The sequence below is a fragment of the Argentina anserina genome, chromosome 3 (genome assembly GCF_933775445.1).
Source record: "Argentina anserina chromosome 3, drPotAnse1.1, whole genome shotgun sequence".
NCBI lineage: Eukaryota > Viridiplantae > Streptophyta > Magnoliopsida > Rosales > Rosaceae > Argentina > Argentina anserina.
Genome location: NC_065874.1, coordinates 11308611 through 11323304, shown reverse-complemented (window position 1 = coordinate 11323304; position 14694 = coordinate 11308611). Strand labels below are relative to the sequence as shown.

General features: G+C 37.4%; 2 protein-coding genes across 2 annotated transcripts; one reads left to right on the top strand and one right to left on the bottom strand.

Moving 5' to 3' along the window:
* Positions 1 to 22: 22 nt before the first annotated feature.
* On the bottom strand, positions 23 to 5335 carry LOC126789495 (uncharacterized). The gene is made up of 9 exons (XM_050515657.1): positions 5012 to 5335; positions 4776 to 4910; positions 4613 to 4695; positions 3393 to 3847; positions 2768 to 2931; positions 2309 to 2394; positions 1346 to 1479; positions 657 to 962; positions 23 to 441 (listed from the first exon to the last, which is right to left on the bottom strand). The coding sequence occupies exons 1-9, from the start codon at positions 5333 to 5335 to the stop codon at positions 254 to 256; spliced, it is 1875 nt and encodes a 624-aa protein (XP_050371614.1). The 3' UTR covers positions 23 to 253.
* Positions 5336 to 8888: 3553 nt separating this feature from the next.
* LOC126786597 (homogentisate 1,2-dioxygenase) lies at positions 8889 to 12689 on the top strand. The gene is made up of 8 exons (XM_050512453.1): positions 8889 to 9462; positions 9581 to 9660; positions 10299 to 10466; positions 10602 to 10777; positions 11028 to 11097; positions 11210 to 11364; positions 11761 to 11844; positions 12163 to 12689. The coding sequence occupies exons 1-8, from the start codon at positions 9044 to 9046 to the stop codon at positions 12367 to 12369; spliced, it is 1359 nt and encodes a 452-aa protein (XP_050368410.1). The 5' UTR covers positions 8889 to 9043; the 3' UTR covers positions 12370 to 12689.
* The last annotated feature ends 2005 nt before the right edge of the window (positions 12690 to 14694 follow it).

Here is a 14694-nt window from a genome sequence, read left to right as displayed (position 1 = left end):
ACATGTCCAGGTCATGTTTTCACGTATTTGAACTATTGATCATAATACAGATCAACATTTTGATAAATCTAGAAATTTTTCTGGTTAAAAGGTAATAATTACTAAACACTGATATTTACAACTCAATTGCTGCTGTTACAAAAATGGCTATCTATATTTGTATAAATGCTTTCAGGGCTGACTCAATGTTTATGGGTTGAAATGTGGGAAACAAAACTTGGAACAATTTGTATCAAGTTTTGTTTTCACAGAATCAGATAGTTCTGTGTTGAAAGTTTGGAGAGATTCTAATGGACTTACTAATGTGCATTTGCAGACACATTAGCAAGTCCTTCTCGTTTTCTTTCTCTAAGCAGCAACGGGCGCTTACGAAGTAGTGGAAGTCTGAATCATACATATGCACTGCACTCGCTGCTTTGTAAGTTAGGAGCTCCATATCACCTGTTGCAAAATACAATTTCAAAGACATTTTTTTTTTTGAAAATATTTCAAAGACATTTTTTTCAGCTATTCCAATTCTAAGAATGTTAGTTGCTAATTTTCTTTTCCTCTAAAAGACATTGTTAATTGGACATGCTTGCTAAATGAATCTTGAGACAGAATTGAGCATTCATAGTATAAAATGGGACAACGTGGGGATAAGTTGTGATACATACCTGCTGCAATCTCTGATGCAAGTATATGAGGGCTGAAGTGACGAGTAGACCACCATCTACAACGCAATTTCCAATCCTTTCTGGATCGTCCTTTTAAAAATATTTCTGGGGTCTTATTGAAAGAAACCGAGTAACGTGGTTTATGTTCACCTTCCTCTCCATTCAGACACACCGACATTCTGTCCTCTTCATACTGGGAAAGCTTCAGGAAACACATTGCATACTCTCTCCATAGGTTGTGGTCAGCAGTGGTGGCATCTAAATGCAGAGCTATCATTTCAAGTAGGGACTCTGAATTATAATCATCTGCAAAACATGATATGACTTATTTTCATCATAAGCACATCATTATGTTATACAATACAGTGCTATTTCTTGTTACATAGAAAGATAAGACTTCTAATTGCCTTGCATCCATTATAAGAATTATGATAATGGAGAGAACAATCATGGATATAAGTTTTATATACAGTTTGGGAGAATCAGATATCAGTTAATAAGAAAGATGGAAGACCGTAAAAGGACAAGATACTTCAATTATAATCTACCTAAAACATAGACCCCCCAAAAGTTAAAATAGCTGAATTGTGAGACATTGTGTGGACCATTTTTCCATGTAATAATGATATTCTAGGTGATGGAAATTGGAACATATATGGAGTTGACAACTGTTTCTCAAGAATATGTACCATTTTGATGCAACAGAACAAGCTTTCCCAATGAATCGCGACATGTAGGATCCTTCTTTAATGTTTCCTCCAGACACGTGGAAAGTACAGGTTTGTTATTACAATCAAATTGCTGCAGAAGACTAGCCCTTAATCTGTCCAACATGTAGATGTTAGAGCTCAATTACCCTTCATTAATCATAAGCAACATGAGCTTGAATGTGAACCACCAATTAGTAGAAACATTTAACAGATCTCATGGCTCATGTATATTTGAGGCAATAAAAAATAGGAAACATGTGGAACTAAGGTAGTATCTGCTCTATAGAATAAGCATCGTATAAGTATTCGATAGGATATTTAAGTGTTCTATTGATGAGACAAAGGCAAAATAATAATCAGTAAAAATACTTGCCGGATTTCAATAGTTCCTGGTTAACCATATAAATTCTAGTTCAGACCTGCTTCCATGACATTTCAATTTCCATTTAACAAACAATATTCACCTAATTTATGCCATATAACATATATATTATCAAAATTGTACAAACTACAAATACCATATTTCACTTGAAAAATCATCTTTGAACAGAGGCTAATACAGAGTTAAGGCTAGGGCTTAGTATTAAGACAAGGAAACTAATCAAAAAGCTAAAAGAGGATGTACTGCAATAGGGTGAGACAATCTGGATTAAAAAAAAAAGGAAATCTAAGTGTTTATATAAGCCAATTTCTGTGAAAGAAGCATCATCTCAATTTTGTTTTGGTCATCATAAAAGTTATCAGACTAGCATCATCACAAATCATTCATCTGTACATGCACACATACACATACAATTTCACCTATTGTCCCTTATATTTCTTAAACAATCTATCAAAATTCATTTCACCTTATTGTGTTTTCTTTATTTGCAATTAACTCATATATTTGCAATTAGCTCTGAAAAGCAAAGATAGAAACAAAGTTGGGAGATAAAGAAGTACCGAGTAGGCAGCGGTGCATCTGAAAGAGCACAACAATATTCAATCTCATCTAGGGCCTCTTTAACTTGACCTCCAATCAACAACAGCTGCAACACAAAAATATGAAAAAAAAAGAAAAAAAAAAGGTAAGAGCCAGCAAGTATATAGTACATACTATAAGAAGTATAAATTTGTAAGTTAAGCCAACTAAATTGCACTTTCCCTATCCAATGAATGCTCATACTCCTTATATTAGACAAATTTTACAGGGATGGTCTATTTTCTTAATAAAATATTGGAGTAATGGTTGCAATTACATAAACTAAAATTCTAACAATCCCAATGTTGCATTTACATTTTCACAAAACTCAAATAAAAAGCACGTTATAAATACTAAACTTTTTTATAAAAATAACATTTGCATTTAGACTTTCACAAAAAAACAAATAAAAATACTTCTTTACAAAAACAAATGCTCACCTGTATCAAAGGATGAATGGCTACCAATACTGGGGGTGAGGAGTGAAGAGCATGGTGCAAGTACTTCACCGCATCCTTGTAATAATCATTAAAAATATTCTTATCTTGACTATTATCGAGAGAGTCTGGCAATCGTATGGGCAATAACAGTGACTCCAACCCTTCTGTCATTATGAATGATAGATCCAGTATACATATAAGTCCATGAACAAGTAACAAATAAAACACACACACACACACACATATGAAGTCAATAAAATCCTAAGAATATCCAGACTACTTACACACTAAGCGCCACGAAGGCGCACACACAGAGATGTTACCCTGCACTCTTATTTATTCTTTACAACTAACTGCTTCTATCCCTTATTAGTTGTTATCAATAGATAATATTTGAAATAGAAGGAGCTGAAGATGACACTTATGGGTAACAGCTCCTTTTAAATATATTAGAGAAAAGTTACATTATGAGCAGCATAAACAACCAATCAACTAATCCAAGACTACATTAGAGCAGCTGTTCATTTCCCCTGATGAACGTGGACGAGTAGAGGGACAAGCCATAACTGTCCTTAATTGAACACAAGTATTACTTCTTTGACAATGAATAAAATTTAGTACTCACCAAGTTCAGAAAAAATGGAAGCATACTGCATTTGACCACCATGATTAGCAAAAGCAGCTTCATCTTCTGAGTTTTCAGCAGAGTCCGCATAGAAATTATGGGTCTCATATTTCACTGGAGAAATTTCTACTTCCATGTCATCAACCTCCACAGAGGTCTGTCCACGTAAGCCACTGTCAGCACCAGCAGGAACAATTGGTAGTATATTGTCTACTGCATCATTTACCACAGAGGTGTCTGAATCACAATGAGTGGCCCTACCAGCCTCGTTAGTATTAACAGAGCTATGCCCTTCTGAGCCTGCAACCAGTTCATTTGATTCCCTACTGTAAAACTGGTCACACTCCCTCCATTGCATCTCCTTTGGGAGCTTGGAATACCACAATTTCTGGAATGTCAATCCAACAATCATATTTCGAAGAGGGTCATTTCGGAAATCATTTAACTGCATAAGACTGAAAAAACATAATGAAAAGCACAAGTCATTTAGAATTCCAGATGATTTATATCACAAGGTATTGCCTTAAATATACATTTGCAGCTTAATTAAAAGTAAGTAACTTGACAAACTCCTTTTGGTTTACACCAACCCTTCAGAATTACATTAGAAAATATGAAAAGAACTTTAAATAGAAAACCAAGATGATCAATCTACCATATATGTGTGTGTGTCTATATATAAATATATATCAAGCTATAACACGATAAATATACATATACATTCTCACAATATGATCAAGACACCAGAAACCTCGTTCTCAAAATTTAATACAGCACTAAAGCTGGCTCACAGAACCAAAAAGAAACAAGCTTTAGAAGATCTAGCTACTCTTATCAAGATTTCTAACACGTTCCAGCTATGTTGTGAAAGCATAGTATTCTGATTCAACTCCTCACTCAAGCATAGTAAGACCTTAAAGCAGCAAAATTGCAACTCACTCAACAACCTAAAGGACACCAGAAACCTCATTCTCAAACAAATCTATTTAAAAGAGCACTAAAGCTGGCTCACATAACCAGAAAGAAACAACCTTTTTAAAATTTAAGAATCAGAACAAGACACCAAACTACTCTTATCAGTCATGTGACGGAAACAAAATGGACTTATAAACCATTCCAGCTACATTACAAAGGCAAAGTATTCCCATTCAACTGCTCACTCAAGCACAGCAAGGCATTAAAGTAGCAAAATTGCAGCATACTCTAGGTCATAACCTTACCCGAAAGCACCGATTTCGGCCTCCTTAAGATTCCCTTGTGCAAGCGAGAGCGAAATGCGCTCAAGTTCCATCGCATGCTCGTACTGCACACAAAAAAGTATAAACCTTAATTGATGAAAAATAATGTGCATGAGTGAAAACACAATGCAAATACACTCCATACCTCAACTAATTTTGCTTTCATCTTATCATTCTTCTTCCCCCAAACTTCAAACACATTCTTAATCCACAACTCCTTCGAAAAATTCCCCTCCAAGAACTCATCCATTTCCAACCGCTCCGAAATTTCCATCAAAACCTAAAACCCACCAATTCCAACAGCAATATTATCACATCATCAATTTCACCTCCAATTACTCAACTCAAAACAAAACCAGACTCAAGATCAAAACTCGTTACCGAATACATGAAGCGGTTGTTCGCCGGCGACCAGTCGCAGGCCCCGCCGCCGAGCAATACGCTGAGGACGCCGGCGGCGTCGACCCAGCTGTGGTGTCTGACGAGCTTCCGGAGGAGCTTCTCGAGCTTGGCGCGGTGTAAGGTCCTCGGTCTTGTGGCGCCGATGCCGAGCAGAGTCGAGGGCTTGCTTAGTGATTTAACGATGCGTTTTAGACGCCGCGACGGCGCTTCTGCCTGAGCCTCGTCGCCGGCGAACTTCCGTTTTCGAGTTTCGGGAGTAATCGGAATGATTTGGTGCGATTCTAGCGGAGGAGATTCGTCCATGGCAGCTAGGCCGCCGAGGTTTTGGGTTTTGGGATTTCAGACTACATATAATATATAACCCCCGGGTAACAATAAATTACACGTCGTTATTAGAAGGGGTAATAATTTAATTACCGTAGTAAATCTCCCGTCTAATTACGTCTATTTAAATCTCTAAATCAGCATTCAAATACCACCAAATTACGACCGGAAATGTCTTTTTATCGTTACAAACAATCATAAAGACTGTTCAAGTACCACCAAATTACGACCGAAAATGTCTTTTTATCGTTACAAACAATCATAAAGACTGTAATGTAAAAAGTAAAATAAATAAAATTAAGCATAGAAAAAAAACTTGGTAGCGGATAATAGCCAGTAAATATATAAAAGTCAGAGTAACCCTAATCAAAACGATTGGGGCTCAAACTCAAAGAAGATGAGCTAGACGGCAAAGCGGGAGAGGTATGCCTCGTCTTCCATCTACTCTTGTTGCTATGGTGAACGATTGCTTGGCTTTGTTTCATTCACCACTAGTCTCAAAGCCCAGATCGATTAATCTTAAGGATGCCCAGAAGCTGATTTGTAGTTTGTCTTTGGTTGTGCGTTTCTATCAAATCTTGATTATTGAAGTATTATTCAGCAGTCATCTCTTTGTTTAAACAAATTAGTTTTGTCGGAATTGATTCCGATTTTCAAGGGCTATTGCACAAGGGGTGTCAACAATGCTATTGTTGTGTACTTAGGAAAATGGAAGAAACATGTTGTCCTCCCGACTTTAGTTATGTTTGGGAGAACGATCGACAGCCTGTGCAAGGAAACATCGGCTGTGGAAGCATTATTCGGACCTACAATGTCTTCAGTGCACCCTCAGTATCGTGGTTGATGCCCTTTGTACGGAGAGGCCATAGATGCTGAAGCTAAGGAGTGTGGTTCAAATGATGATTAAAAAGAGATATTGAGCCTGATATGGTGTACAGTCACTTTTATGCTTTGTTGCTGTTTGCGAGATGAATTGACTCGTTTGATATGAGAAATGGAGGGGGCAAAGGAAGTTTTTGATCTAATGGTTAGCAAGGGTCAAGTTTGCTTTCAGATACATATGGAAGTTGGCCACAACCTTGCATCTCAAAGTTGTTCTTTGGGATGCAAGGTTGTGATCAACTTCCAGATGTTTGAACTGCAAGTGTGTGCTATTTTACTGGATGGCTTAGTTTAATCCAACAAGTTTTTGTGGCATTGAAACTGTTTTGAGGAGGAAGCAGAGAAGGGGATTTCATTGCTTATTTTTGACTTTGTATTTGATTTCTTTTCACTTCATATGTAATCTGAATGTCAATGAAAATCCAAAAGATTGGTTTATGTGAGCAAAGCATAGAATGTTTCTTTATATGAGTATTTAAGTTCTTATTTTGTTCCTGTTTCTCCTACACAGGATGATATGATAGTTTCATATATCTTCTTTATATCTGAATGTACTGTGACTGATCGTATCATGAATATTGTGTTCTCAGAGAGCTTGTTGAGGTTTTTTTTTAAATGTGTTACTTAATTTGGCTCATGAACTGTTAGTTAAAGCAACTATACTTATTAGTTTCTATGTTTCAGAAAACTAAGAAAAAGTGCTTTCTATCTCAGTGATGGAATATGCTGGTGGCATTTTCTTGCTCTAGGGACTAGGGTGCTGGTTATATATGTTTGAGAAGCCAAGCGCTGGGTTAAAATCCTGACTGGTTTAATTTCCTACTGTGGTTATTGATGTAGAACCTTAACTCTTACTCATTTTTATACTGTGTCGGGTGAGAGTGAGACCTTACTGTAAATCTCACTTGGAGTTGGTGTTAGACTGTTAGCAGTTGATACAAGTATTTGCTCAGATTGGGTAGGAAGAAACACTTATTCAGGAGTTATGGGTGCCTGCTGTGATATCTGAATACATTATGTTACTCTACTCGTTTCTTCATTTGTCTCTTAATAGTCATTGCTGCCTGATGTATAAAAAAGACTGGTATCAACTGGCTGGATGCCTGCTTCTGATACTTTTTTGCAAAAGTTCATGTTGATAGTTCAGTTACACTTGAAAGCAGTCAGGAACTGATAGCCTGCACTCTGGGGGTTCTTTGCAGGTATCCCCTTTCTCTTCAGCAAAATTTCCATTTTATAGGATGAAGATTGCCGTGTGGTGGCTTCATGTCTTGGTTTTGTTTTGAACACCATCCCTTTTACCTGTTCACTGTTGCTTGTAGTTCCTTGTTCTTGGTTTTTTTTTTTTGGTTTCTCTTATATAAAATGATTAAAATCTTTCCTCTGTAATCTGCCTGTAGGAATCGTAGTTACAACGAACTAGCGTAATTCTTGGCTACCTGTTTATATTTCTAGATTGAAAATCCAAAATGTGTATTTGCAGACTAGCTTAGCTTTATGTCTCATACCAGTTTTGCTGCAAACATTTGCTCCACTGCAAGTTTTGTGATTCTTACCTGTTGCATAGAGCAGGTATCCTTACCTGTTACATAGAGCAGGTGTCTTTCTGAGTGGTAAATAATGATATCACATGTTGTCAGCGATTAACAGTGGCATCACCATCACCTCTTGGAAGTGAACTAGAAATTTGAATAAAGCACTTGAATTGCTTGTTGTATTGAATGGCCTGCTGATTAAGTTGTCTGGATGAACACGCCACAACCCAACAGAGGTTAATGGTGTTGTTGAAGGGCAAACAAGAAGGTTGAGATATACAATCTTACAAGGAGGAAATGAAGCTTCCATGACTGGAAATTTGGGATTCTATAAACTTGCTGGAGTTGTGGACAACCATAGTAGGGTGAGTGCATGAGACTGTTTTTGCAGAAATTCATATATCTAGATGATTCGTGCATTTCGCATTGACGTGCATAGAGCTTAATCAAGTAGCCATATATTACTTGTCTAACTATTCAAGATTTTTTTTTTTAAAGTCTTGGACGGTTGGACCTCGTCTGCATGGAATTCAGTTGCTGCAGTATATCTGTATATGCTAAACCTTAATTAAGGTTACAGAGCAATTGACCAATGGAGATTATATCTGATTTAGTTCATTATTAATCAAGTTCCAAATCGACCGTGCATCACCGCCATGTAGGACGTGACACAATTACAGAAACTAAAGTCAATGCATATTGTTCAGATATACATGCAAAAAAAAATTATTTTAGAAGTTAACCTCGCAAGGATGAAGTGTACTCTATATGGTTATTGACAAACATGCAGATTAAATATTTTCCTAGAGACTTATCCTACTACTAAAACAAACACATCCCCTTAGTGGTCATCATCAAGCAAACTTATCCTACCAAATCAAACACAATGTACGGTATACATTTTTCGTCATCATCAGGCACCCGAGTGCTTATCACCTGTTCTGCTGTTGAACACAACACCCATCCAATCTGGTCAAACAGTGCTCAAACGGCCAGATCGGATGGATCTGTGCTCAACAGCTGACCAGGTGAGCAGCCTCAAACACCCTTAAAAAAACAAATAGAAATATATTTTCCATCATCACGTATGGTTATTTCCTGAAAAACTCCCAAGTATCAGTAGTTCATTTGAGTCATGGAGAGTAGCGAGGACTTGCCCACACGACTCTCCAACCGACGAGAGTGATGACCACGTGACGCCATCAATCCGGTTTCCTCGCACATACTTGTAAGAAACCACACCTCCAATCCTAAAACACCTCCAGAAAAAATGGATCAGCCACCGACCTCCGCCGACCTCCGCTACCAGTCCGGCTTCCACAACCACTTCTCCTCCGAAGCCCTCCCCGGCGCCCTCCCCTCCGCCCAGAGCAGCCCCCTCGTCTGCCCCTACGGCCTCTACGCCGAGCAAATCTCCGGCACCTCCTTCACCTCGCCGCGCAAGCTCAACCTCCGCTCCTGGCTCTACCGCGTCAAGCCCTCCGTCACTCATGAGCCTTTCCAGCCTCTCCGCCCCACCCACGGCTGCCTCGTCAGCGAGTTCAACGACTCCAACAGCTCCACCACGCCGACTCAGCTGCGGTGGAAGCCGGTGGAGGTCCCGGAGGAGGCGACGGACTTCGTGCAGGGGCTGTTTACTGTGTGCGGCGCCGGGAGCTCGTTTTTACGGCATGGATTTGCTATTCACATGTAATTGGTATTCTTATGCTTTGCTAGCTAGCTTGCTCAACAAGATCAGATCAAATTCGTATGTGTTTTTTATTGATGATTGATTGGAGTTTGGATTTGAACTTTGATTTATGTGTAGGTACACTGCGAACAAGTCGATGGATGATCGTGCGTTTTGCAATGCTGATGGAGATTTCCTGATTGTTCCCCAATTAGGGAGTAAGTAATTAAAGATTTGTTTGATGAATTGGAGTTTCTTTTGTTGTTTTTGGTGCTTAGAGTTTGTTGTGTGATTGTGATTGATCATTTGGGAGTCTTTTTCATAGACAGTCTCGAGTTTGTAGATTCGAAGTTTGTTACTTTGGACATAATTGAAACCTGCAACTGTTGATAGTCAGCAAAATTAAATTTGACTTGTGTGTGCCGGTGTAGTGGTGATCACTTTTGTATTGTTAGATACTGATTAGCTATAGATTTCTTGTCTTAAAAGACTTCTTTTCAGCATTGAGTACTATTGTTTGGATTGAGAATCCTAGACCTGTATTTGTATTCATAATCTGGAAGACTTAATTGGTGGCTGTTGAAAATTACTCTGGTATACTTAAAATCACATAACGAATTTGTGTGGTATATTCATAAATTAACAGATGAACAGTAAGAATCGTCTTCAATTTTCTTCACAACTAGATCATAACGAAGATTTAAAATGGATCCAAAAAAAGACAGCGCTTCTGTGCTGCAAAAATTGATTTTTGACTGGAGCAGATATGGAAGTTGATATATTATTAACTGGTTGTTTACTAGATAGAAATACGCAACTGTTTTTTTTTACGCTGCCCTCTGTTCTGGTTGTGTAGGGCTTCAGATCACTACAGAATGTGGAAGATTGATGGTATCTCCTGGTGAAATTGCTGTGTTACCTCAAGGATTTCGATTTGCAGTAGACCTTCCTGATGGTCCTTCACGTGGTTATGTAGCTGAGGTTTTCGGCACCCATTTTCAACTCCCTGATCTTGGCCCCATAGGTAGGTTCCTCATGTTTCTTTTCATTCCTCTGAAAAAAGAAATATAATAATGGTCTCCAGTAATGTAATATTCGTACTACAGTAAGTCTTTTCATGACTTGTAGGCAGTGAAAATGTAATTTTGATTACATGTAGGAGCTAATGGCCTAGCTGCTCCAAGGGATTTTCTTGTTCCCACCGCATGGTTTGAAGAAAGTACCCGTCCTGGCTACATTATTATACAAAAATATGGAGGAGAACTTTTTACTGCAAAGCAGGATTTCTCTCCATTCAATGTAGTTGCTTGGCATGGTAATTATGCTCCATATAAGGTGTGTGAGATTTCTGTTTTCCATATGACCAAGTTTGTTGGGGTGCTGTAGTATTTATAATATTCTGACCGAGTGTAACTCACTTGTTTTCTCATTCAATTAATTAGGAAAAATGTGTTCAATTTGTTCTTTTTTACTTTGTTCATGAGCATGAACCGCTAAAGCAATTTTATGTATAAATAAGATGGTTTATCTACTCTCATGCTATCTGAATTTATTTTAAAAAGAAAAAAACATTGTTTGCTTGCAGTATGATCTGACCAAGTTCTGCCCATTCAACACAGTCTTGTTTGATCATGGTGATCCTTCAGTTAATACAGGTATTTAGGCTTCAATACTTATTTCCTTTTCCCCAATTATTCATTTCTTTAATAACATTGTAAATTTGTCTACAAATATCAATGGCCTGATCTTGGTACAATTCTGGTGCAGTATTGACAGCACCAACTGATAGACCTGGTGTTGCATTGCTCGATTTCGCCATTTTCCCACCTCGATGGTTGGTTGCTGAGAATACGTTTCGACCTCCATACTACCATCGTAATTGTATGAGTGAATTTATGGGCCTCATTTATGGTGGATATGAGGTAATAACCTGAACCTGTTCACCAATAGGTATTCTTTTTTGGTTTCCATTCATTTATATATTACTGTTTTGGGCATGAATGAACTACTCAACTTTATGTAATTAGCTTTAGATAAGGAAAAGAGGAAAAAATCCACTTAAATGAAAAAATCCAATATTAGTTTAAGTGCATTTCAAATTGACAATATAGCCCATTTTTTAATTAATGAGCACAACTAGAGACCCTTCTTATATGTTAATATAGACACTAGATGGATAATATTTATGTGTTAAAGAATCATCTCAACTGCATATATAGGTCTGGTAAGGTATTATTTAATTAAACTCATAAAAATGCAATTAATAATTCATCACAAGAAACAGAACAAAGAAACTGATATGTTATTCTTTTCCACAGGCAAAAGCAGATGGATTTCTTCCAGGTGGTGCAAGCCTCCATAGCTGCATGACTCCCCATGGTCCTGATACGAAAACATATGAGGTATACCTGTCCAGAACAAAAGAATGATGATTTATCTTCTCAGTTTTCAAGTTTATTTTATTTTTTTCCTTGTCAATGCTCAGTTTGTTTATTCTTTTGGTAAAACACACAAATTTAACTATCTCATAACGTGATTCCAGAGAAATTTTTTTTATGCTTGATAGTGTATTCCTGTGATTAATATGGGGGACTCTTTTTTCATTATTCTCCTCGTTAATAGTTAACCTGACACATTCAGCTGTTTAGTTAGAGACTTGGAGAACACCCTCGATTGCTTATTGATCAATACTTATCAAATCAACTCGGTTGCTATTGCAGGCTACAATTGCACGCGGAAAGGATGTAGGACCACAAAAAATCAGTGATACTATGGCTTTTATGTTTGAATCGTGTTTAGTCCCCCGAATTTGCACATGGGCGCTCGAGTCTCCATTCATAGATCATGACTATTACCAGTGCTGGATTGGACTAAGATCACACTTCACAGGCACGAGTGTAGATGGAGATCTCCCGAATGGTCAGTAGACGAATTGAAGTTCCACTGTCATTGCTTGTATGAGCTGAATGCCTGGATGAAACTCTAGTCCATACAAAGTGTAGTAAAAACAGAAACCAACTTGCTACAACGTACATAATAGAATAAGCTAGGAAGATCCTGCAAATTCTTCTGTATAAAGAAAGTCTGTTAAATCAATATGTCAATACAAAGATTATATCTAGTTTAGGATCAGCTCAATCATGTTCGTACTTCCCAGATTTTCGATGTCGTACGACTTTGGGTTGTTATCGTTTCTTATTTCTACAGTTTCATTTTTGACTGCTACAAGTGAACTCTGTTACTTGCATTTCCGCGAAGTTCTCATGCATTATCTACTCTTCAACAAACTTTTGGCTCCTTGCTTCAACGATAGAACTGTCATCTTCAATCATTTAGCTCACCAACGTTTACCAAGAATCATTTTACCTCAGACGAGAACAGATCTACAATGATCAAAGTGGCATATGGCATCCCCTCCAAGAAGATCAATCAAATCATTGAAATGCTTACCCCAAAGTGGTATCGCCCTCATTCTTCTTTTCATCATTTTCATCTATGTGTTTACGCGTTCGCTTTCTGATCCATTTCAATATATAAAATATTTCCAACCCTATTATTTCTCTTTTAATTCTGCAAATAGGAAAACACAGAGAAGTGAGAGGACCCTCTATGCTCCTTCCACGTGCAATAATGCTTCACATTCATAATCTTCAAGGGAGTCCTTCCCCTCCCTCCTTTTCTTGTACGACTGTACATCATCAACATTTTTTGGGATTCAAAGACTAAAATTAAAACTGACAGAGAGATATTATTGTTAAATTAAGGAATTTTATTTAAGTTCTTGAACCCTAAAGAAATGCACATGCAAACCACTAATAAACATTTATTCGTCATAACTTATAATCATATACAATTAACCAATGGAATAAGAGCATCCTTCCTTCTCTTCTCAAGCAAGACATCTTCAATGTCATTGAGTTGGGTCGATAATCTAGCCCTACAAGCCATTGATACATTTGACTTTTATGAAATTGACCGACGACGAAGGGCTTAGATTATGTGCATTTTATGTTTTTTTAAGTGGTGGGGAGTATTCAATTAATTAGTGCATGTAGATTGGGTTCACATCAATGTGACAAAAACCTTTTAGATGATGAGGGAAGTACATAACATGCCTTCCAACTTTCTCACTAATCATTATTAGTGCCTGCCTTAAGTAGCTTGATTAAACAAAACAAACATAACTGCCAACATAAGATAGTGGAAGATACCAAGAAATGTGTGTGTAGGTGTGTATATATATTGGAGGAGGAGCAAAAGGGCAACACTCAAACCCTCTTCCCATGTGAGATTGATTTGGGGACAAAGCAAACAAAGGTGGGCTCTTACAAGCAAATTCACATGGGAGGAGGAGGACATGATTCTTACAAGCTCCTCTTAGCTTCGCTTTCACAGCTCATCATCCTCTCTCTACAAATCCTTATATCCTTCCACTATCCACTACTATATTTATATACCCAATTGGAATTTCTCATATGTATGCAGGCCACACCAAGATACTTGTACATCTATGTTTCTTTTTTTTCTGGACGCGAAAAAAGATTAAACATAGAAGCACCATCAAGGCGCTATTAGTTAAAGAATAGAACTAAAAATACTGGAAAAAAAACTAAGACGAACATTCGGCTAAACTTTAGGACTGACATGTACATTCATAGTTAAAAGGCATGAATGCATGATTGTACAAGATATTCATGTAAATACGATAATGTAAGTTGTGCGGAAGGCAATTGATAAGACATACCGCATGATGTTTACCAGCTACACCATTTTACATTATGAATCCAAACATTTGATGTAGATGTCGATGAATGACCTTATGCAACAAATTTATAAATGTAAAAGGGGGGTTGAGTGACAAAATGCAAATTACGCGACTATGAATTTTCAATTTTAAATAGGACAGATTTCGTGCTACTTTAAATCTTTTGTAGTTCTTTAGAGTAAGATTTACAACGAACTCTTACAAAATTGATCCACCAATTATAAATGTTTCTTACTCTTCTTTTACGACTAACCACATTGAAGTTACTTAGAGAGTTAGAGGTTGAGGTATATCCGCTATCACAGCTTGATTTTCCACCTCGATTATTGAACACGCGTTAAAAAATAAAGTCATATTCCGAAATATGATCACACAAAGTATTCCAAGAATTAGAACAAATACATGTGCCTAAAAGGCTGATCTATGAATATATCCAAAAGAAATCCAATATTAATTGAGCCATTTACAGGATATAATGGGGTGAGGG